The sequence below is a fragment of the Parasteatoda tepidariorum genome, chromosome 7 (genome assembly GCF_043381705.1).
Source record: "Parasteatoda tepidariorum isolate YZ-2023 chromosome 7, CAS_Ptep_4.0, whole genome shotgun sequence".
Classification (NCBI taxonomy): domain Eukaryota; kingdom Metazoa; phylum Arthropoda; class Arachnida; order Araneae; family Theridiidae; genus Parasteatoda; species Parasteatoda tepidariorum.
In genome coordinates, this window is record NC_092210.1 from 40,070,695 (window position 1) to 40,090,800 (window position 20,106).

General features: G+C 27.0%; 1 protein-coding gene across 1 annotated transcript in view; it reads left to right on the forward strand.

Moving 5' to 3' along the window:
* LOC107454033 (UPAR/Ly6 domain-containing protein qvr-like) overlaps positions 1–19,873 on the forward strand; it is a 34,881-nt gene extending 15,008 nt beyond the window's left edge. Inside the window, exons 2-5 of the mRNA XM_016071076.4 lie at positions 3,206–3,253; positions 9,794–9,940; positions 13,868–16,532; positions 17,729–19,873. Coding sequence (XP_015926562.1) covers positions 3,206–3,253; positions 9,794–9,940; positions 13,868–14,088 — 416 coding nt within the window. The 3' untranslated portion in view covers positions 14,089–16,532; positions 17,729–19,873. The remainder of the gene's footprint in view (positions 1–3,205; positions 3,254–9,793; positions 9,941–13,867; positions 16,533–17,728) is intronic.
* The last annotated feature ends 233 nt before the right edge of the window (positions 19,874–20,106 follow it).

Below are 20,106 nucleotides of genomic sequence, written 5' to 3' on the forward strand. Positions count from 1 at the left end.
AAATAATTTATAAAATAAATAAAACTTGTTTATTGCTTTAATTTTGGAAAGTGAAATTTGTTAGATTAATTTTCACTACACTTTTTGTACCGGTTCCAAATGTGAAAATCGTTTTTGTATCTCAGGTCTGTAGTTAGAAATTCGTATTAGCTATGTTATATTTTCAGCCTTAAAATTTTTTTTCATGCTTTTTGCTTGGAATTGGTTTAAAAATTATATGGTAAAAAGATTACAAAATTAGTTTTTCTGGCATTAAAGATTTGTATATGCATGGTACCTGTTTTTCCTTCAAATAAAACTTAGAAAAAAAACATATCTAATACATTTCATTACAAACATAAAGATTTCATTGAAATTTTGTTATATGTAAAAAAAACCTATAAAGCAAGTAAATTGTAATAATTAGACAAATAAATGGTTCATCACTAAACAATAACTCATGCACTAATTATTAAAAGTTTTGATTTTTTTAAAACTATTTAGCGGTTTTGAGTTCTTTAGATTTTAATTTGATATTTTATAATAATAATAATTTAATTTATTATTACTTTTAAAAGTGAATAAGAAATTTAAAAGCNTATATATATATATAATGTTTGCTAAGTTTTAAAGGAAGAAAAGTGGTTTCGATTTTTCCTCGGACTGTGTCGAATCGCATTTTACATGTTGCCTCGAAGAATAAAAAAGAACAATGAGTTATCAAATAATAAAGATACCCAATTTACGGAAGGTAATTTTAGTTTGCTGCGTTTTAAGAATAAAACAAGAGTTCGATCGTTTAATTTATATTTTTCTACCAAAGTAATGGTATGAGTTAAAAGTACCACTGGTAGCTGGACGCAATAAATAAAAGTAACGCCCTTCGTCTAGTTTAGAGCTTAAATCAAGAAATCTTTAAATTACAGGGGGGCAGGACATTTGCTGAAGGAACAAGAAAGTAGGGGTAGATTTTGAATTCGGTCTGCTTGGCAGCTTGCCACAGTAGGCTCTGCAGCGGCCGCTTTGGCCGCATGCGCTGTCGCAGCAAGATTTTCTCCGGAATTCGGGATACTTTTCCAAAAAATGAGATTTGTAAAAAAAAAAAGTTCAGATTCTTATTTACTTTTCTGATGTCTTAATTTTTTTTAAAAAAAATAAACGTATGTTAGTTTTTGCTAAATATTGATAAAAATATTGAATTTAATTTGAATCGAATTAAGATGATAAATAAGTAGATTGAAATTTAAATATCAGAATAAATTATTATGTTTTATAATTTTACATTAAAGACGTGATTTCAACCTCGATCAAATTTTGAGATATTTTTTAATTCTTTGCGATTCATTGATATATTTAAAAATAAAGTTCATCTTAATCAATTTAGACAAGCGATATTTTTGAGTGGAGCACAACCAAGCTCATTAATCAAACTTTCAAGAGTGGCAATATTAATAAAAAAAAATTGCAAAAAAGCAGTATAAATGTTTCTTTGAAAATAAACAACCATATCTGAAGTCTTTCCATTCAATTAATAAGCCTCCACCTATCCTAGGGGAAGGCTATCCTCAGTAAGATTGCATTTACAGAAAAGGACTGCGGCGGAATTTAAGACAGTCAACATTGAAACGTGACATAATATTGATGCTTATTGTCCTCCCGAGGATGGTTTGCAACATCATTGATTTTAAGTCAGATAAAAATATGGTAGAAATTTTGGCTATTATCAGAAGTGGCTTTATTTGGATGGGGCATTTTTTTACTTATTCATTGTGCAGCTCTAGTGCGACGTAAATGAACTACAACAACAACAACAACAACGTTTACTTATTCGATGCCTTTTTTTTCTCCAAGTAGATCAGGGAGTGGGTTACTCGTTGTAAATGTGTGTTTTAAATATGAAAATATCCAAAAGTATAATTTTTATGATATACATGTTTGGTTTTCAGTAGATTTCTCTGAGCCCAGATATATCAAAAAATAAAGGTAGCTTTATTTAGTTGTGACACACGGTATTTAAATTAAAATAACTGATAACAATTTACGAAACATCACAGTGTAAAAATGTTTAAAGAGCATAACCCTTTTTTTAAGAAAGAAAATCAGACATTTTTAAACGCAAAAACAATTTTATATATTTTACTGCATTTAAATTAAAACTTACATATTTTTTATTTCATCTTTTTAATAATTGTATTAAATTTACGTTCATGACATTAATGAATTAAGATTTGTAAATGTTAGCTTTTGAAAAGGAAAAAAATAAGCTACTAAGTATTTCGATTTGTTTACAATAATTTTATAATTTACAGTAATAGTAAAAATTCATGTTTTTGATTTGTGAAAATGAGTTGCCGTTAATAGCGTTTGTAAGTCATATTAAAAAACAACAAATTTAAGTAGAAGTTAAAGTGATGGCAAAGGATAAATATTTCTTTAATTTTTAATGTTTATTTGATTTAGAGAGAGAAGCATTTTAATACCAAACTTATAAATGGAACAGGCTTTTAAGTTTTTATAATTTGCTTTTAGAAAATAATTTTATTTTTATAAGTTAAGAAAATATTTAAGCTAATTACTCTCTTCAAATAACTACTATTAGTAAGTAAAATTAAATTTCAATAAATTATAAAGCTCTATTTTTACACCATGTAATAAATTTCGAAATAAATAAAAGTCAATTAATTTTATTTCCTAATTAAAACTAATACGATAAGATAAAAAACGGCTGAATTCAGCATAGTAAATATGCGCTTCATATGAGAAGATATTAAGAATGAAAATATCCAAAAGTATAATTTTTTAAGCTTAAAAAAATTCTGTAATGTTTATATTTAAGCATAAGTAAAACAATATTTTTAAGCCATCATCAGATCTATTTAGAAGGTACTTCATATAAAATATTTTGATAATCAACTAATTTAAAACTTTTTATGCTTTAAAATCTCCTATATTTCTAGTTAAATGTTGGTAAGCTCAGAAATAACACGTATAAATATACACGTATATCTAATTTTCTAAATGTTTTTGATAGTGTAATGAATTGCAAATGAATAGAGAATGTGTCAGATATTTAATTTTTATTTGGAATTTGTTGTATAATTTCACGCAATATATTTATTTAAAATTCCTTTAGTCAGATACTGTTATTTATCCTGATTTATAACAAAAAAACATAGATTTCATTTTCGAATTAAATTTTATTAATTACATGTTATTTTAATTTCAGTGTTATGTACAGTGTTTTGGTGTTCTAAAGGAGAAGAGGAGTGCATGAGTAAGTAAAATATGCAAAATAATTTCATTATTATTTTAAATTATAAAAACAATGGTTACTTTTATTAAATAAATAATTAAAAAATGAATTTTGTGTATTAGATTTGACTTTTATTTATTTTTTGAAGCAAATTTTTTTTAATGAAATGTATGGATCATTTTTGATGAAAAATGTTTCGATGAAAAATGAGTTTTGTAAAACTTATGTTTCACTTACCATTTTTATGGAATCATTATTTTGTTTTTAATACGGTCATGTTAACAGCTCAACAGTTTTTAAATCTCTCATGCGCTTTGCAAATGCATTCAGAGTATCGGATAAAAAAGTTAAGAATTTTAAAACATGATAATTAATTATTTATGAATCAAAATGTGATTTTTTTAAAAATATTGCGAGTTTATTTTTATTTGAGTTTATTCCTTAAATAAATTCTTAAATGCGCAGTTTCAAAACTAAAACAATAGTGTTCTTTTTTATTATTATTAAACTGTTTAAATACAAAATATAGTAAATATATTAGTTTAATATTTCAATAAAAAAATTCTGACTAGTAGAAATCTTCCATTATATACCAGAGTTGATGCTAAAAAATGTATCTGATTAGTATCTGAGAAGATTGTTTAAAAATTTATTTAAATATTAATAAGATATTTGCTAAATAAAAACAACAAGATAAGGAAAGCATTAAATAAACAAAAGATTTAATTTAAGAATAAAAAAACCGTTCAAAAGGTTTAATTTTTTGACATAAAATAAATAAGGGGGCATAAATATGCTCTTTTTTAAAGAATAGTTTTATATTAAAATAAAACTTGATCAACATACATAAAATAATATTGTGCAAAATATATTCTCATAAAAATATCTTCATAAATGATTTGCAGTTAATATAGCAATATAAAAAGTAATAAATTTAATTTAAAGAATATTTTAATTAAATAAATGATTATGAATTTAACTAGAGATCATAGACATTGGACTAAAAGTTTTTATTAAATGAGCAAATGCACACGACTAAAATGAAGTTTATATTTTTTGCATGTACATATAAAACTAGGTCAAAGTACAAAAAGATCTTAGGTATATACACAAGCTAAAAAATGCATTATAACGACGACATCCCCCCTCTTTTTTGTAAGATTTTTTTAGTATTTTTAAATAATAATTTTAATAATCATTTTTTTTTAAAGTTTTTTAATTTAATAATTCTTCATATCCAAAGCTGTCAAAAGTTTACCTCCTAGAATCAAAAGTTTCCTAATTTAATTACGCAATTTCTTTTGATTACTTGTATCGATTCTTAGATGGATTATTTATTTCAATTATTAATATCCATCTTGTTTCTACAAAGTAGAATATAAGTGTTATTGGAAAATAATACCACTTTAAATGTTCATTTTTAATATTTTAATGATAGTTCAGACATAAACATGTTATTTACACATTTTGTGCTGTTTACACATACAATGTATTGTGAATATATTTTATGTTTTTTTTTTAAACAAACAATAATGGTCAACTAAATAGTTAATTAATTTTAATTTTGAGATTACAATAGAGATCATTATACTGAGATTACAAATTGTATTATTTATGCATTACATAGTTTTTTGTTTGAAAATTAAAAGTAAGTAACAGAATTTTTAAACTTTACTATAAGCTTAACTAAATTTGTATTGAAAAATGTTAACTGATACTGTTCATCGAAGCTTAAGTTGCAATTCTTTAATGATACTGTTAATAAATATTTTGATATTGATAATAAACCTAAAATCTAATGGAAAAAATTCTAATTGAATTATGTTATTTTCATTTATTATTCTTTTAAATCTGTAAGAATTGTTATAGGTCCGATCGGTCTTCCATAGGTCAATTCCTTTTTAAGCATTTAAATGTAAGAAAAAAATGGGAAGTGTCAAAAAGTTTTCAAAATTTAAATTATGAAAATATTTTTAGTAAAGAAGCCTTTTGAAATAGCATTTGCTAAAATATTATTATTAATCCAAAAATTCAGTTTTTTTTTTAAAACCTGACTTGAAAATGAAAAATGCTTTAGTTTTTACCAAGTCCTTGAGAAAATTTAAGAAACTTAATGCTTTAAAAAATTTCATAAATAGTTTAAGTTGAAAAAAATAATCTTCAATCTTTGTGATGCATTTTTAAAACTGTCTCCAAAAAGTACTATGTACACTGTTAGAAATTGTGGGGGGAAAATGGTAAAATAACAATTTATTTAATTGTTATTTTACCCTACTGAAGCAAGACAGTCAATTAACCATACATAAGATGTTATTCAAACTGTTAACTGAGACAAAACCGTCTATTAACTGCTTTCACCTAATACGGTTGAACAACCAGAAATTTATCCTTCTAGGCGCACCTAATGTTGCCACTTAGTTTCTTACGTCTGGGTACATATTGCAGCCGATAGAACGGGGGTTCGAGCTCCCAGCGTTGACGCCACAATATTTCCCTCATTCCCTTCAACGCATTAAGAGTTTCCATAGTCCGGCACTCTCCAATCTTTGACCATTAACTGTTATATTATAAAACTCTCACGCAGGAATAGATGACAGCATCATAAAGCTGCTTAACACAAAAAAGTTCATGCTAGTTGTAAATGATTAAAAAAAAAAGCACAATTTTGTATTCATGTTTTTTTAATCGCACTAGTTGTAAACGGCTTCAAAAACGTAAAGGTAAAAATTTGTTCTTCCCCGAAAACTTTTCGGTTAATTGTATAGACAGACTACTGCCGGTTATTTCACCGTAATTTTGGAAGGAAATTTTTTACAGTGTAGATTAACGCGTTCTTTTATAGTTATACATAACTACAGTATAGGACCGTGATTTTTAGTAAATGTTACAGAAAGGGAAAACTATGGGAGTTGTTAGCGTATGTTAAGATAAGGTTTAAAAACGTTCATCAATGATTACTTTAAGAGTAAATTCGAAAGCATTTGAAAAGTTACTAAATAAGTAGAGAAACAAAAACTGCCAAGCTTGTTAACAATGCGTTTTTATGCTTACACATTAATCAAGGACTTTTAAAGATAACATATGGATATTCCATATTCAGATTCGTTACTTTAGCATCACAACTTAGTAATTATATGCGTTCTGTTTCATAAATAAAGTAGGATATTTTAACGACATTCGTTGAATTAAATACACTCATATACTCTAGTATTTAATAATGCATTTCTCTTTCCTAATGCAATTCTATTTGCCACATTCATAATGAAAGTTAGAAAGCATCTCTTTTCAAAATCAGCCATGCATACTCTTTTGAAATTTGATTCTACTTTCTAAAATAAGTTTGATTAGTTTCAAAACTGCTTCATTAATTCTAAACTGAATAAATTTATTTGAAAGTTTTGTATATTTTAAGGATTAGAATTGTAGTTTGCGAATTGCATTAATACTTCCTGAATGTTTATGTTTCTTACTTAAGGTTTCTATTTCATCATACAGATTAATTTTATAATAGATAAAAAATAAATCCTCTACATTTGAAAAGCTTCGAAAAGGATTTTTTTATTTGGCTTTACTACATTTTAAACTTAACATGAAAATTCATTGCTTTTAATTTTTGATAAATCAACCAAAATATCTTTTTTAAACATTACTTTTCACAAATAATGATTTCAGTTAACATAATTTTTTTTAAATAGCAAAAATACAATATTTTGGAAATTTACAAAAACTTCTGTTTAGAATTGAGCTATAATTATTTAAATTTAATCATTATTTAGAATTAAAGTTTTTAGAATTAACTTATCCAAATAAAATAAATGAATACATTTTTCATAAAAATATTCGGATATATCGTGTTATTTAGATCAGCGGTTTCCAATTTTTTGACTTCAGAACCCTAAATGATCAAAATTCTTTCGACGGAACCCCAACTTAATAAAAAAATAATACAAAAAGATAATTATGAACTTATTCAACAATTATATCGTGTTTTATTTTGAGATTTAATAAGACGAATGATTTTTTTATCGTTTTATTATAAATAATCTTAAATTAGATTTTATGTCCTACAGTTAAATTCGAAGCCTTAGAACTTTGTCTAGTCTAATAAATTTGTTTTTGGCACACGTATTTAAATTGAAAACAAACAAAATGAGCCGAATTATGGTTTTCTTTGAAATGAAAACTGAAAAGAACTGGCCTAAACATTGAAAATGGTTATTACGGAAACGCATTTCTTTATTGGCAAATTTAGTTATTATAATTTGATATAAAAAACAAGATGGGAAATACGAATGCAATTTTTTAAATGCATGTCTTCTTCATAATTTATTCAATATATTGTTATTAAAAAGATACATATATATATTTCTTTTTTAAAAAAAAAGTGCTATTTCCTTTTTATTGGTAGTTAAGTTTAAATAATTTCATAAAGGCAACCCAAATATTAAGTATATAATGGCTTATTGATTAGATTTAAATATAATTAAAAGCTAAAAATTATTACTAGTAAATAAAAACTCCTACCTTTCGGAATCCCTTTAATTCTTCCAAGGAGTCCTAGGGCTCAACGGAACATCATGTGGAAATCACTAATTAAGATAATTGAGAAAATTAGTAAGAATTTAAATTCTGCACTATGCATATAAATGGATAGTTCGATACTTACAAAACTATAGAATGAAAGTATGATATAAAGCTTGTAATCACGTAAAAATGTCCAAAATCTTTACCAGCAATTATAATTTCAGCTTACTTATTTCTAAGGATAACAATTAAAGATAATGCTTATTACTAAATTGCACAATTTCTAAAAAATATTTTTTTTGGAATTAAGGGCACATCTACCGGTCTAATCCAGAATCACAATGGAATTAAGAATTTAAGTTAGGAGTATTTCTTTTTTTTTTGCGTTTTCAAACGAATTTAGAGCCATCATGGACTATTTTTTTTCTGAAAGCTGTCTGGAATTACGCAATTGCATAAATCCATACATACTAGTTTAAATTTCTTTGAATAAGTCGAATTGGCTTTAACTTTAGTATGGTGCAAAGTGAAACACTTCGTATTTCTAACTCTATTATATGATACGATGGTTCAGCTTGAATAAAAACATGTTTCGGTTCAACACCTTATTAAGATTGCATCAAATTTGCACCACATTTTGGTTCAACTTGAAATTCGGTAGGGCATACATCAATAATGCTAAAACTGACCCTTTTCAATGTACCCTTTCTAAGAATCAACTTTCTACTACTGATATCGCTTTGAAACTTTTTGGGGATATTTGAGATTACATCAGTTGTATGTTGTGATGATTCAGTGTAAACAGGAATACTTTTTGAGATATAAAAGATTTTTGATGAAGCTTTTAAAAAATTAAAAGTTTTCAGTTCATAATTGTTTTGATAAATTTTCGACCAAAGATACATATTAACAGTTATCGCAGTGCAAACATGTGTATGTGAATGTAATGTGAAACAAAAACTCCAGCGATATTTTGTTTAGATGCTGAGAAAAGGTACATCGATGAAGGTTAGCTTTAGAATTATTAGTACATGTCCTACCGACTCCTACCCTTTTTAAACTATTTCATTGTGCAGTAGAAAGTTTAACATTTTGGGAATAAAAATTATTTTGGGATCCATGAAATTTCAAAACCAATTTCGTTACAAAATCTTATTTAAGTTGAAAGTTAAAGTTTTTAGTAATGTTGAAATCTTAGTAATCCTTTGGCTTCCAAAACATTTTCAGTAACAACAGTTGCAACAGATAATAATATCACAGCTTTTTTTCTTAGAATTAATCTGTTTAGAACTTAGTTTGACCGTACTAGGTAAGTTCTTGCCAAATTTTGTCAATTAAAGGGCTCGTATTAATACATTCTTAAATTACAGTGCTATATAACTGTTCACTAGTTTTATTCCAAATAAGTATTTAACAAGCTTTTGGAGTTTCCACTAGATGGCAGCATCATAAACAGGTAGGTAAGTAATTTATTTACGTCACACTAGAGCTGCACAACGGGCTATTGGTGACTGTCTGGGAAAACATCCCCGAGGATGATCCAAAGACATGCAATCACAATTTTGATCCTCTGAAGAGGAGATGGCTCCCTCGCGTTGGTAGTCCGACAACCTGCACGCAAAGTCGAACACTTCACGGTAGAACAGTTTAAAGAGGCCCGATATAGCGCATCCTCGGTCCATACGCAGGCTGATAAAAGTGGTCATTCACCCGCTTACTGACCACAGCCAGTGATGCTTGACTTCGGTGTTCTCCTGGGAACCATGTCTTTACGATCAGTCCATTGTGGGACGCATAATAAACAGAAATATGTTATTAGCTTTAATAAAAATCCTGTTTTTTTTAAAATAATAAATACATTTTTATGTACAGTTAGAAAAATGGAGCTTATGATTACATTGCTTAAAGCCATTCAATTGTGAGAAAAATGAAATAGTGTTTACTAGTGATGTTGATAAGAGTGAAAGAAAGGTAATATAAATAAATCTTAATAAAATATTTTTTGAAAATTCATAATTTTTTTTTTATTGATTACAGAGAGCACATATTGGTGCTATGAGTGTGACACAAATTCAGACGCAAGATGTAAAGACCCTTTCAATTCCACTGCCCATCCTAATGATCTTCCTCCACTTAAACAATGTGAAGGCTGTTGTGTTAAGATCGTCATGTACGCAGCAACGCGTAAGTATGCCTATGCCTTTTATGTAAAGACAGAATTAGTTACTATAAGCAACTTTCACAACATAGTTGCGTGAAATATTATTTTTATCATAATTAGACAAAGAAATGCTTATTTGATTGTGAGCGAAAAAAAGACGTTTCTTAAATAGAGATGAAATTAAAATCTTCAATGGCCCTTTATTTTGCGGATGGAACCGTTGAACAGTTTGATCAGATATGTTTATTTTGCTTTGTCATGCTACATAACCCTTCAAATAGAATCAATTTATATTTAATCCTTAATTTTCTTTATTTCTTTTTCATTCTTATCTTTTCAACAAAAAATATTTCAAATCAAAATATTCGATTTTGAAATAGTCAGACGTGTTACTAAGTCACTTAAACCAGTGCCTGCTTGATATTTAAATGGATAGTAGCCATTAGAGGTTATGACACACATACCTACGAATAGAAATCTATGATTTAGCCAGTAATAATTATTGATTATTTCTAATGTTATAATTCTTTTTACAAGCTTTGAAAAGATAAAACGTTAATCTAATAATGACGTTAAGCTAATAAAGACTTTATAAAGTCAAAATGCTTTTTTTTAAAAATACGATCTTTTTTATGTATTTCGAATTTTAAGAAAATGTTATCTGTAGAAGGATATTATATTTAGAGAATTTTTGATTTGTGCTAGGAAGTGGCTACTCATGAAAAGACATTAATTATACTTACCGAGAAATATATTTAACGAAATAAAAATTTAATAAACCAATGTAAGGAAATACGTTATGCTTATGCTCGCATGTTATGCATGTAGCATTAAACATAATGTAGCATTAAACTTCCATGAAAATAATAATTTTTTTAATTTGAAAAAATGTACTCTCTAAGAATTTCGCTAGTAAGTGCTTTGTCAAAAATGAAGAAAATTTCGGACGTTCATTATAGTTCATTACATTTTTTACAGTTCATTATAGTTATGCAAACATTTATTTCACTAAAATTTTTTTTTGTAAATTAGTTTAAATTTAGTTAAAAACTTATAATAATATAAAAAAATCTATCTATGCGTGTACACTGCCTTAATTCAGTTAATACATTATTAGGTTAATATACTTATTTTAGTTAATATAGGGTATTAGATTTTGTATAAGGATTTGAAAAAGGCTGTGCTTAAGATGTGATTGTTAGTTCATAGCAGAGTTTCAAAATAACATTATGAGACATGCCCTGTCGGCCATGCAAATATTTAATTCTAATCCACTAGTGAAGGAGGACTCAGTGCAATGAATAAAAAATGGTGACTGATGCACGCAAAATCTGTCGAGTCGCGAAGTCTGCCATGTTCCCATAACAAATCAGTATCTCTGGGGGTACTGAATTGGAGATTGATCGTTCTCTGATTTAGGTCAAAATTACGATCCGTGGATGAATGAATAGAGGCACGAATGGGTCCGCCCTATAAACGGGTGTGACGTATGTGTGTGGCAGAAGTCGAATTTTTGGCCATAGATGGCGCCACTGGAAAACAAGAACAATCGCAACTCTCTGCCTTAACAGGCATACGTAAGCAAGCAAGCATTCAGTTATAAATCTTATTAATAAATTATCTTTCGATTCGTGACTTTCATTACCAAATTTGTTTTAAAAAAACCGTAGAAAGTAATGCAAATGAATGTGATGAGTGATTTTTAATAGTTTTCTAGTTCATGAATATTCGCTAAAACTAAAGATTGTTTTGTAATATGATGTTTTATGAGTGCGAATATTCGTGGGACATTGATACCTTGATCTTTTCTTTTAATGCTCTTTCCCAAATTCAATATTTTGTACAATTATGCTTGTTCAAATTTGTTTAACCACTATATAATGTAAAATGCAATTTTAAATAAAATACCTTTAGTTTTAATCTTACATGAAAATGGAGTATTATAATTTGAAATTAACGTTTCTTTAGTATTAACATTAATACTTTTCAAGGATTCGGTAAATTCTTTTTTAATAGATTATAAAACGGAGTTGGACTATCTGAAAAGTCTGTACTTGGGAGAGTCGAAGTTAAACATTTCAACTGCTTACTTCTTAGCTCTGAATTTAAGGCTGTTTAAATTTTTGAACTTTTTCAGATTGCTTTATTTATAATTTTACTTATATAAATTGAACTACATATTTTTAAATTATGGTTCTCTTAGAAATAACGTTAATATTTCATAAGGATTTGGTAATTTTTTTTAATCAAGTTATAAGTTGAAGTTGGTCCCTCAGAAACGTCTGTAGTTTGAGACAAAGTCAAATATTTCAACTACCGACTCCACAGTTCTGAACTTAGACAGTTTAAATTTTTAAACTTTTTAAGGTTGCTTTAATTTTTAATTTATTTTTCATGAATTAGGTTTATTTTATGAACTGTTACATTGTTATAATTTTGCATTCGAAAATATTAAAAAAAAGTATAAAAAGGACTTTTTTTGTTGCATTTAGTCAATATGCTCGAATACTTCGTTTTCTTCCTTTTTTTAATATTTTTTATATAAATCTTGTCCGTTTCATTTTTAATTTCTTTTCTTTATGAATCAGGTTTATTTTTCACAAGGCTATAACTTGTATTCGAAAATATTTAGGGAAAGTCTTCAGAGAAAATCTTTTCTTTGTTGTTTTTAGTCATTATCTATTTTTTCAAAATTTAAATTTTTTTTTTGTATTTTACTAATATTCAGTTTGCTCTATTTCTTTTTTAAATCCTTTTCTTTTTATTGTTGATATTCTTTATTTAAGTCTTATTCTTTTAATTTAACGCATTCTTCGTTCCCTAGAACGTGACGTAATAGAAATTCTCACGATGCCTTGAAAGAGCTTTAAATATTTGTTTAATTTCTTCGAAAGAATTTGTTTATGTTTTGTATAAATAGACTTTTCAGAATTTAGACATCTTTATCAATAGGACTATTTCAAATAACACAAACTACGACAATTTTATTCTGCTTAATTTATTTAGTTTTATTTTAATTAAAGAGCTTGTTTGGATTCTGAAATATTTATTCAATGAAACCTATTTATAATTTCAGCATTGAATAATTTAGTTTAGATTATGTAATGTGTAGAAAAGCCCAGTAGAAGGTATTAAGAGTATTATTTAAGTTTTGACATTTTACAACTAAATAAGAAGAAATTAGTCTCGCAAGGATAATAATAAATAAAACTAAGAAAAAATAACTTTTCAACTATCAAAAAAAAAAAAAAAAAAAAGACGGCGATCATTAATTGGTTAAATACAATACTAAAACTCTTTCTTTGGAGATAGTTCAAAAATATCATTGCAAGTTAATGAAGAATAATTTTTTCAACACGAATTTTATCTAAATTTTTTTTAAATGTTCCCTTCCTTAAATTTTATGAACGGCAACACGTATCGTAGAATTAGTACATGAAGAATTGCAAAATAATGTTTTGCATCTTAAATTTTATGATAAATGTTTTGCATAAAAATAAGCTTTAAATTGTAAATACAAGTTTAAATTGCAAAGAAGCTTTAGATTGTAAATTTACGTTTGCAAAATTTAATAGCTTTTTTTCAAAATCAAATTAGCTACAGAAATAACTTTGGTAAAGATGTAATATGTATTTAACTGCTGTCTCTGTTTAATATTTTATCTTTATTTTAATTGTAATTTAAAGTCTTTTAGCAACCGTAATTTTAGCTTTCTTTCTAATAAAATTTTGCTGAAAATAAAAAAAACTGTGACTTTATTTCAGCAGTAGATTTAAGTTTGCAGAGGTTGAAAAGTTTTCTTCAAACCCAAATTAGTAACAGAAATTAGCTTTAGGTTTAACCTAATACGTTATTAACAGCTTTCACTGCAGGACTGAACATTTTATCTGTTTTTTGCTATTAAAATAATCGGAATTGTTTTATTTATTATACTATATTTCTTTTTATAGCAAAAGAAGTCATCAGACGTACGTGCACTAAAAGTTTACAAATCAATCTCTTCATGGTGGACCATGTTTGTATGTATGAAGGTGGGAATACTGGCCATATGTGCTTTTGCGAGAGAGACAACTGCAACGGAGCCAGGGACTTGGTTATTCGGGCACCTTTTCTATGTGCCTTTCTAGGGATAGTTCTTATTAACACACTACTTCATTTTAGGAATATTTAATGCAAAAAAAAGAGTGTAAAAATGTCAGTTGCTTGGAATAAGCTGGCCTTGATATTTAATTGGAAATGATATCCGGGAGATGCATTCGTTGAGCGCTCGATTACTAAACTGTCTGCAACAGTTTAATACGAGTTTCCTAAAGTTCAGAAGTTGTTATAAATAGGGGTTTGTTTGAGGATGATTTGTTACAATAGAGGACTGGTGTTAAGACACAGTTTGTTGGCAATGCCTGCTAACAATGGAAAAAAATTTTGCTTTATTTCGAATTAAAGAAATGTTACACACAAAATACTCAAATAGTGAATATTTTATTATTGAAAGAGCTTTTTTGAATTCCGAAAATGTATTGACATTATAGTAATGTCATTAGATTCATGTAAACATTTAACCTTCATTTTTGTGCAAGCAAATCCATTGCCAACATTGGTTTTAAGTATAAAGTATTGTGTCAGAAAACTATCGTTCGTATATTTTAATCATAATTATAATTTAGCATTTTTTTAAAATATCGATTATCAAATCGTTTGCGAATTTTTAATCATTCATAGAATTATAGTTGAGAATTGTTTAGTACTGGTCTGTTTTACCACTCACAAGGTGAGCTTGCGGTGAGTTTTGTTAAGAAAAATATAAATTTCTTCTTTTTATAACAAGTTTTTGTAATTTCCTTGAATCAGTTAAAGTAAAATTTTTAACTTAGCTTCTAACACTAAGCATTTTAATTTCATGTATATTAAAGGGGCTTTTTCTTACCATTATAATGAATTCAGATTGTCGTTATTCTTGCCAATAAAATTTTGAGCTTGTGACCTTTTTTTAAAATAAACATAAGTTTTTATTGCATTGAACAACAGAAAAAGGAAACAAACTGTAATGTTTTAAGGTTAATAGAGCTTATTGGGAATTCAATCTGAGATAAATAAGCCTAAATACCTATGTAATTAAATTGAAGTCGTATTTGGCTGATAATGACGAAACCCAATATTAATTCAATAACAATTAGTTTTAAATAGTTATTTTAAATGCTGGTTCTGATGTTAGTTTAAATTAAATAAATCAGATGCAGACCTTTGTACATTCAGGACATAGTAATTCTGTTAAAAGCCTAATTGCGTTATTCCTATTATTAAGGAGCGCAATTCGTTACCACAGCAGCTGAAATTGTTAATTATTTGCAGTAAATTTTGTATTTTGGCAGTTAAATTACGTAGTTGAAGTAAAAATATTTACATTTTACAGCTTCAAATTTTTTTGTCGATTATTATATTTAATAATAAATAATTGTAATCGCATTTTGCATTGAAATATCATCGGATTAATGAGTTTTATAATTGTGTTAAAGGGTTGTTTGATTTGCTTAAATGTTTTTAGAACCATAACGAAAGGCGCAAGAAATAAAACAAGTATTAAGACTTGTGACGGTGCTCTGAACTAAACAATTGGGATTATCAGTTGGACAAAGACTTTTCGGTTTATATCAGTTCAGACTTGGGACATTTCAATCAGCGACTCCCCCAATATTTTGAGGGTCTAGAATCCCACGAAGAAGAAGGTATCGAAGTATCGAAAGTATCGAAGAAGAAGGTATATTTTTGAGTTGGATTTCGAAACTTAAAATATCTTCTGCACACAATAGGGTAAACTAACCAGTAAAGGAACACTTAAGCGTCGCTTGCCTTTTAAAAAATCATATTAATTTCAAAATTTGGAATTTTAGTTAAATGGCAGTGTCAACATATTTGTTACTAATTGCAAATTATGTAAAAAAATTGTAAGGAATTGCATAATATTGTTTTAAAGTTTTGGAGGTTCAAATAACAAGTAGTAAGAAGACCGAGTGAAGGAACAGCTCTTACCAGTGAATGAATACCCAGTAAAGGAACACTTAATTTTGGTTAATTTTTAATGCTCTTTATGAATTTATAACTTTTTTTTTGTAATCATGAATTGAAAATTAAAGTGTCAACATATTAACATATACTGTTCATTCACTGGGAAATATATGCCCAGTAAAGGAACATGCCTGTTCCTTCACTGGTTAGAATTTGTTTTTCATATTTTTAACATAAGTTTGATGCGAAACATCACTAAAGGTACAAGAAAATTAAAGTTTATCTTTTATTTTCATTAACTTAGAAAGAAACCCAGTAAAGGAACGCTTGTTCCTTCTCTGGTTTTTCATCGTTTGGTGATCCAGTGAATAAATACCTCCTTATCTCAGTACTTTATTATGCTATGATGCTTTAAAAAAATAAAACGTAACTTCAATAACGATATTTTGAATTCTCTTTTTCACAGTGAGAAAAATAAAACTATTACATTCAATTAATTCTACTTCAAACATATAAATCCAAACACTCAACTTATAATTTTTTCAAAGAAACACGGTGTTGCAGAGATAATAACAAATTCAAAAATTTTTCCAGAGGAGTCTATTTGACCAGGTAATCCAAAACATTGCTAGATGACCTTCCTGTTGTGTGGCAGTAAGCTATTGTTACCAATCAATCTAAAGAAAAACTTTCAAATTCTTATTTTTAATCAATATATATGAAATGTTCCTTCACTGGTTGGTTTACCCTAATTACAAAGTTTNACAAGTATTAAGACTTGTGACGGTGCTCTGAACTAAACAATTGGGATTATCAGTTGGACAAAGACTTTTCGGTTTATATCAGTTCAGACTTGGGACTTTTCAGTCAGCGACTCCCCCAATATTTTGAGGGTCTAGAATCCCACGAAGAAGAAGGTATCGAAGTATCGAAAGTATCGAAGAAGAAGGTATATTTTTGAGTTGGATTTCGAAACTTAAAATATCTTCTGCACATAATAGGGTAAACTAACCAGTGAAGGAACACTTAAGCTTCGCTTGCCTTTTAAAAAATCATAATAATTTCAAAATTCGTAATTTTAGTTAAATGACAGTGTCAACATATTGGTTACTAATTGCAAATTATGTAAAAAAATTGTAAAGAATTACATAATATTGCTTTAAAGTTTTGGAGGTTCAAATAACAAGTAGCAAGAAGACCGAGTGAAGGAACAGCTCTTACCAGTGAATGAATACCCAGTAAAGGAACACTTAATTTTGGTTAAATTTTAATGCTCTTTATAAATTTATAACTTTTTTTTTGTAATCATCAATTGAAAATTAAAGTGTCAGCATATTAACATATACTGTTCATTCACTGGGAAATATATGCCCAGTAAAGGAACATGCCTGTTCCTTCACTGGTTAGAAGTTGTTTTTCGTATTTTTAACATAAATTTGATGCGAAACATCACTAAAGGTACAAGAAAATTAAAGTTTATCTTTTATTTTCATTAATTTAGAAAGAAACCCAGTAAAGGAGCGCTTGTAACTTCTCTGGTTTTTCATCGTTTGGTGATTCAGTGAATAAATGCCCCCTTATCTCAGTACTTTATTATGCTATGATGCTTAAAAAAATAAAACGTAACTTCAATAACTATATTTTGAATTTTCTTTTTCACAGTGAGAAAAATAAAACTATTAAATTCAATTAATTCTACTTCAAACATATAAATCCAAACACTCAACTTATAATTTTTTCAAAGAAACACGGTGTTGCAGAGATAATAACAAATTCAAAAATTTTTCCAGAGGAGTCTATTTGACCAGGTAATCCATAACATTGCTAGATGACCTTCCTGTTGTGTGGCAGTAAGCTATTGTTACCAATCAATCTAAAGAAAAACTTTCAAATTCTTATTTTTAATCAATATATGTGAAATGTTCCTTCACTGGTTGGTTTACCCTAATTTACATAATTTAAATTGGCCCCAAGAATTAGATTTCTCTTTACTACATAAAAATCTGACCTTTAAATCAAAAGTTATACAGATATTCCATTTTTAATTTTGCGCATTGTACACAACATAACACTTATAGGTTTCGGTTTATCGTGGCAGCGTCACAAGGTAAGTGAAGGGTTAGAAGCATTTTATAGGCGATTATGATTTCATTTGTAATATTTAACCAAATGCCTGTCAGCCAATAAAATTTTCTAATAAATCTTATTAAATAATTTAAGTCATATAATTTTTGTTATTCAAAAACTTTTTTCAATGTTTTTATTGTTTGTTTTAAAAAACTTAAAGTCTACCAGTCCTAATCACAGTTTTTTGAATTTATGATTCCTTATGTGATTAACTAAAAAAAAAAATTTACGAGTCATAGTTGTTTTGTAAATTATCAAAACAATAATTTCAATTTTCTGTTCTCGAATAGTTTTTCGAGATTAATTTTGTGTATTACTAAGTGGAAAATAACTACAGATATTTTTCTTATATGATAAATTGCACTTTTATTTTTCTATTTGTTGCAGACAGTTTTTAACTTCCTTTTTAGAATTTTATAATGTGGACTCAACTTTTTCCTTTCGTATGCAACTTCCAAGCTTAAAAATTTTTATTTTAAGTTTGTTTAGGTTTCGTACTTATTTGAAATGTATAATTATATAAACAAATTGTACGTTTATGCCCAGCCAGTTGCCTTACGTGAAATAAGTGCCATTTTGTTAAATAGAATTAAATAGTACAATATTAGTTTTATTGTTAAGTTTCATATTTGTGTGTTTGTTCCATGCCTTCAACTAGTTATAAAATCTATTTGTGCGAAAAGTGTATGTAAAAGTTATGTATTTGGTATTTGTATAGACAAAATATTTCAATGGTATAAACTGCACACATTGTATTTCATTTTTAACAATAAAATAGTTGTTACTTACGTATTACGTAAAGGGAATATTTAATTTATGAATATTTCTGAATATTCCCTGAATATTTCTGTTAATTGTGCAAAAAATAATACTTTATTTCCATTTTTATGATACAATGTTAATTCGTTTGAAAAAGAAAAGTTTTTATCTGTGTGCATTTACAATTATAAATACACAAAGATAAAAATTTTAACATATCCTTCAAATCGTAGTCTTATTGCTAAAGCTCATAGTATTTTTTATCGGAAAACTTATGCTCTAAATTTTTCAGAATGATTTTTTTTTCCAAGCAAAAATTAGTAAGTAGTAATCAAAACTTTTTCTCCTAAAATTGAACTTGAAAATTTAGACATAATTTTATTTATGATGCCTATTTATATTGTAGGCATTTTTAGTTTTTAATTAATAAGAAGTTTCTAAATTTTTTAAAAAAAAATTAAATTTTATATTTTTTTTAACCGAGTCTTCTTTTTATATGTGTAATTTTATTTTTTTAGTAAGAAAAGCTCCGAAAATTGAACTTAAAAATGTGTAAGGAAGAATTTTGGAATAATTTTATTTATTATATCTATTAATATTTTAGACTGACTTATTTAGTTTTCAAATAATAAAAAAAAACTAAAAACTGCAAGAAAATCGCATATCTTTTTTAATATTTTTTTACATGTAATTTGATTTTTTAATAATGAAATTTTTAAACAAATTTTTACTAAGCATTATTAAAATTGCATTATGTATTTCAAAATTTGTGTTGAACATTAAAATTACAATTAACTTTTGCGGTCGTATTTTGTTGTTGTTCAAGAGAAATTTACTGCCGAGAAAAGGCATACGACCGAAAAGGTAAAATGTTTCAACGATTTATTTTCTAGTGTCGATTTTTCTTATATCCTAGAAAAGTGTACAAAGTTAAAATATCATTATATCATTATAATCTCAATTAAAGTTTAAAGAATTTGAACATAAATGTACGATAAGCGCACAATATATAAATCTGACTAAACAAAATTATTCGTAACTATTATCTTAAGTTCCTAAAATATAAAGAACCCCCCTAAAACATAAAGAAAAGAAGTAAACTAATGGGTGCACTTTTTTAAATAGAGTTTAGGGTTTTCGAATCTATTTTTTGTATAAACAAAAGGAAACTGGATTTTTTAAAACTTATTCCTACTTGTTAGTTATTAGTAGAATTCATCAAAGAAATCTTTTTTCGTGCTCAAATGATTTTATCTTACAGCCGTCATAAAACAACCGACTCAATTTTGAGTTTACGGCT